The sequence below is a fragment of the Theobroma cacao genome, chromosome 9, assembly GCF_053813885.1.
Source record: "Theobroma cacao isolate CCN51 chromosome 9, ASM5381388v1, whole genome shotgun sequence".
NCBI lineage: Eukaryota > Viridiplantae > Streptophyta > Magnoliopsida > Malvales > Malvaceae > Theobroma > Theobroma cacao.
Window position 1 is genome coordinate 32,530,029 of NC_142647.1, and position 4,698 is coordinate 32,534,726.

Below are 4,698 nucleotides of genomic sequence, written 5' to 3' on the forward strand. Positions count from 1 at the left end.
TAGACTCGTCAATCACCATTCTAACGTGTAAAAAGCGATCTTATAAATGATAATTAAGAGGTAATGAACTTAAATTAAGTATAATATTGCTAATCTTATACTTATAAATGATAGTTAAGAGGTAATGAACTTAAATTAGTGAACCAAATAGGACCCAATTTTCACTTTTATATTTTATTTTTTTCTCTCAAAAATGCGTCCAACTTTAAGGCCTATTGAGAGATTCCTTCACCCCGAAAAGGGAAAAACAAAATTATCATTTCATTTGGTCGAGTCCAAGTTTGCAGAAACCTAGCATAGTTTCAAAAGGATAGACAATAGGATTTAGTTGCCTCCGTGACCGTGATGGGGCTTTCTGAAGTAGAGGTGGTGGGGTTCTGTAGAAAAGAAAGAGGGCCTATCAGTGATTAAAAAAGCACTGTCATCCACTCACATGTAGCTACCATTATCCAAACTAGCTTTTTCAGAGAGTACCACGTTCTGATGAGCCAAGAGGCCCAAAAGCCAAAGAAGGTTGGGGACCCACTATTGGTTTTAGTTCCGAACACTTCAACAAAGAGAAGGGCTATTTGCAAGCAAAAGGATCCTCATTATTGGTTTTGGTTTGAAGGTACCGACAGGTAGCAATGTTGCCTTTGCCGTGAAAGATGATCCAACGGAACTCGTGGAAATGGAACGTTCTAAGCAGCATTCACGTTAATTCGTTGCGAGAGCGAGATTAAAAAGAAGTTCATTAACAAACCACTCCAAGAACGGAGTAAACAAACAAATAAAATACAAGAAAGAATAACAAAGGCCTGTTTCTTTAGGCTTTTCAGAAACTTGGCCACATTCCCAACCACTTACATGGAGGATCCTTTCAAGTAAAAAGCAAAGGAGTCAAAACTTCCCGCTAGAGAGGTCACATGTTACTAACCAACCTAATAGTAAAAAAGGGGTATATAGAAGGGAGGAGAAAGTACACTAGGGGCTGAATGATACATGGGAACAGGGCGGTAAAAAGGTGCTTTTCCTCAAGGACAATTGGGGTTTTTCCCAGGGCCCCCATAATAAAAGTAATGGCCCCAATCCCCATTACTGCCTGTTTGTACATCATAGCAGTTTGATTGTTCCGTGAATGTGCCAAGCCCTTTAGGGGCTTTGAGATTATTGGAGCCATCAACAACCTGTATATTCCTGAAATAACTTGATTTGCCAAAACCTTCTTCAGGAAAACGGCCGCTGCCCATTTGAGTGGAAGTGTGATGACCATCTGGTTCAGAATTCACAACCTCACCTCCCCACTCAATCATGGAAGCACTGTCCGCTAAGTAAGAGAATAAGAACGATGGCCAATAACCCAACACATAGTCGTTACCAAACTGCATCCACCAATGCCCTTCCTTTGGATCCTACAAAACAGTTTCCGATACAGTTTAAGCCCATATTATCATCATCACATGACATTTCAACGCCGAAGCAAAGTTGATTAACTTGAAAAGGCAGGATTTAGAACAAAAGTATAAACACCCCCCACCCCCTCTTTCTCTTTTCACAAAAAGAAGGGGAGGGTTGAAAAGCAAAAACTGTTGTTTTTATTCTGCTTTATGCACTAAAAATAAATAGAAAGGCGCATGCACTCTCAATCAATCACATTAAGTGTCCAAAAATATGTCATCAGAAAAATAATGCAAAAGATTCTCGGCAACTCTGAACCACAATGATTTTCTGATTCCATACCCTCAATAATATAACTACAAGCACCGCTTGGGCTGGCTGATACTGCCAAAAGACGAGAATGCATTGCAACAGGCAACGTTAGCTTCCTTCGAAAAGGACAATTTCCACTGATGCTCAGATCACATGCATCCTTGGCAGTATCAACTCCATCTTCCTCGTTGGCTAATTTTTAAATCTTAATGAATGTTATCACCAAAGTTTTTGTAATTCTAGATATTTGAGTTCTTTTTTTTTTACCTTCCATACAAGTATACTGATATCATATTGGGAATTCCGATAGGCTGAAACAGGAGATATACTTGCTCCCATTGCTATTTCACTGTTAATTTGAATAAAACCTGAGCAGAGGAGATTGTAGCAGCCTGTGGCTTGATATGCATCGCTCTGTAACATATTCACCAGGACAAAATAGTGAGGAAAACCCCAAAAATACCCATAAAAATGATCCAGCCGTAGTTGCAGAAACTTACAGTCCAGTAGGTGAAAAGTCTTGTATTGTTGTCACCATATAAATCTGGGCTGACCTGTTTACATGTATAAGAATTAAAATAAACTGGAATATAAAACCGTCTCCATTCTCGGCTCCATTATGGTTAATCACATGAGGATTATTATAATTACCTGCCAACCAGCTTCAATGCTGTTTAGATCTTCACCAAAAGAACCTCCAAGAATCCACAGCTGGGACAAGCTGAACTCATTAGGCTGCTGTATTTTGGGTTCCCACACATTTATGGTTGCTTTTGCTCCATAATACTTATCCCCTTCCACATATGCTATTGCATGCTAATCGCCCCCCAATATAAAAGCCAAACATACCAAAACACAAAACGAAAGTAAGAAGAAATAGATGACAAAATCAATGAGTTTAAACTGTCAAGTGGAAGAAAAGAAAGGAAAGTAAAACTATTTTGTAATACCTGATGACCACTTTCATTGATGAGATCAGGATCAGCAGACCTGGGCTGAGGGATGGCCCTATGCTTCTTCCTACCATATCTTTTGACTGAGCTTGCCCTCAAAACATCTTGTTCCTTAGTTCTTCTGATGGGTATGGTCCCTTCAGGACATTTACCATTCACGTGCCACAACTGAGTTATAGGGTTTGAGTGCGTTTTGGGTTTCTCAGAGACCTTGTTCTCATCAAAAAGACCCTCTCGGTGGTAATTAGGCCTCATCTGATGCACCAATACAAAGAATCAACACTCCAGTTCCAATTAGATGGAAAGCTGCGGGATAACAGGAAAAAGGTGAAGAATGAACCTGAATTTTGTGGTCTTTAAGAAAAGGGTGATCAAAGGCTGGCTGGTGAGAGATGTGAACGCAATCTATAATATCCCCATCCGGGCTCTGCATATGACCATACAAAACCACAACATTGGTTAGAAGTCTGGACATCTTACACCGGTTCACAAGCAAGAAATTACTACTATTAATGCAGTCAAAAGATTTTGCTATCTTCAAACAGGTGTGATAAAAATAGAAATTAAAAAAAACAAAGAAATACTATAAATCCTTTATCACTACTCATGTCTTACTTCTGCACTAAATTGCTTTATTTCCACAATAACTGCGTAGAAAGAGGAGAATGAAATAATCAAAACGTCAAACAGTAGCTTCAAAAACCTTGATATTCACGAAAAATGTATCTACTCCTCTGCATTTATTCCCAGTTTGGTTGCCGTCAAAATTGCTTAAAAAAACCAAAAATATATTCAAGTCTAGTTGAGAGGAGCATGAAAATGTTTTTAAAAAAGATAGTAGTGTATTTTCAAAAAAATACAAAAGGGCAAAAATATCCAACCGCATAGAAAATAAGGTCAAAAAGGAGAAAAAAAAACAAAGAACGTTTCCCTTGCTTGACTTCCACTCCTTTTCCTTTCCTTAAAAAATGGCTTGAAGCCTTGAAGCAAACAAACTGAGACGAAAGACAGAAAAACTAGGCCTACCTCGATCGTTTTAACAGCAGGTTTGTTCAGGCGGTTCAAGTGCTTTTGTACTTGAAGCCTCTGCCTCGACACACCTGGCCTGGCCGCGCAAGATAGCGAGATCGAACCCAGAAAGCAGAAAACCACTAGCAGCACTCCTCTTCTCGTCCACCCTCTGCTAAAATGCACATCCGCCATTCTCTTTTTTTTTTTCTTTTCTTTTTGTTGGTAGCCCAAACCAAAGATTTCCTCTTGTCTCTGTGGTTAATGCTCGGTTATCCTACGCACCCCCGGTGCAGTGCAAATTGGTTAGAGCTGAAGCACCATTACCCACACCATAAACCAAAGTCTAAAACCAAAAGCGGTGAAGAAGACAGACCCCTTAAACTTTAAAGGCCAAACCTTTGCAGAAGTGGGTCTTCTTTGGTTTCCACAAAAATCCAAATTAAATTTGCCCATTGGTATTAACCCACTTTCTCTCTCTCTTTCTTCACACTTTCTCTCTCAACCTTTTATTTTCTTTAAATTTTTTTATTATGTTTTTGCTTTTTCATCTGTCTGTCAACTTTTTCCTCCTTTCCTTACGCTCGCTCCCTCAAATTTCAAAAGCTAATCTTTTTTGCATTTATTTTAGTATTTTTCTCCCGAGACTTTTTATTTTATTTTATATTTAGCACGAGGAATTGTGACTGAAAAGAGATGCGCAGAGTGGGGAAAATAGGACAATTTTCATAGGTAACTGTATGCACATGAGCTTTCTTTGTCGTTTTGGGGAAGGACTGCCAAGTCCCACTTGCCCCAGCGTCTCAGCCTCTGTCCCTCTTAACATCACTGTTTTCCCCGACCTTTTTTATTTGAATAAAAAAATAGGATTCCTGCTAATATTTAACGTCAAAAAATCCAAATAACATAAGTAAATGAGAATGAGACTATTGTATTTCCTGTTATCATTACTAAAAAATCCATAACTTTAAATAAGTAGAATAATTATTATTATTATTAATTTTACCGCTGAACTATCTTATTGCTAGTGGCTTTGCTCCAAGGTTTA

General features: G+C 38.6%; 1 protein-coding gene and 1 long non-coding RNA gene across 2 annotated transcripts; both read right to left on the reverse strand.

Moving 5' to 3' along the window:
* Nucleotides 1-226: 226 nt before the first annotated feature.
* Nucleotides 227-617, reverse strand: LOC148760861 (uncharacterized). The gene is made up of 2 exons (XR_016028397.1): nucleotides 475-617; nucleotides 227-377 (listed from the first exon to the last, which is right to left on the reverse strand). It is a non-coding gene; the product is annotated as an uncharacterized LOC148760861 (long non-coding RNA).
* A 101-nt stretch (nucleotides 618-718) lies between these two features.
* Nucleotides 719-4,075, reverse strand: LOC18589144 (tRNA-splicing ligase (DUF239)). The gene is made up of 7 exons (XM_007013989.3): nucleotides 3,669-4,075; nucleotides 2,983-3,069; nucleotides 2,640-2,897; nucleotides 2,341-2,505; nucleotides 2,190-2,243; nucleotides 1,957-2,103; nucleotides 719-1,391 (listed from the first exon to the last, which is right to left on the reverse strand). The coding sequence occupies exons 1-7, from the start codon at nucleotides 3,843-3,845 to the stop codon at nucleotides 1,014-1,016; spliced, it is 1,266 nt and encodes a 421-aa protein (XP_007014051.2). The 5' UTR covers nucleotides 3,846-4,075; the 3' UTR covers nucleotides 719-1,013.
* Between the last annotated feature and the right edge of the window lie 623 nt (nucleotides 4,076-4,698).

What these genes read in the sequence shown, in the direction of transcription:
- LOC18589144 (XM_007013989.3), bottom strand. Translation starts at nt 3,845, where the DNA reads ATGGCGGATGTGCATTTTAGCAGAGGGTGGACGAGAAGAGGAGTGCTG. An exon ending in TTAAAGACCACAAAATTCAG is followed by an intron (nt 2,898 to 2,982) that starts GTTCATTCTTCA and finishes TTGGTGCATCAG; the next exon opens with ATGAGGCCTAATTACCACCG. An exon ending in TCAATGAAAGTGGTCATCAG is followed by an intron (nt 2,506 to 2,639) that starts GTATTACAAAAT and finishes GGGGGCGATTAG; the next exon opens with CATGCAATAGCATATGTGGA.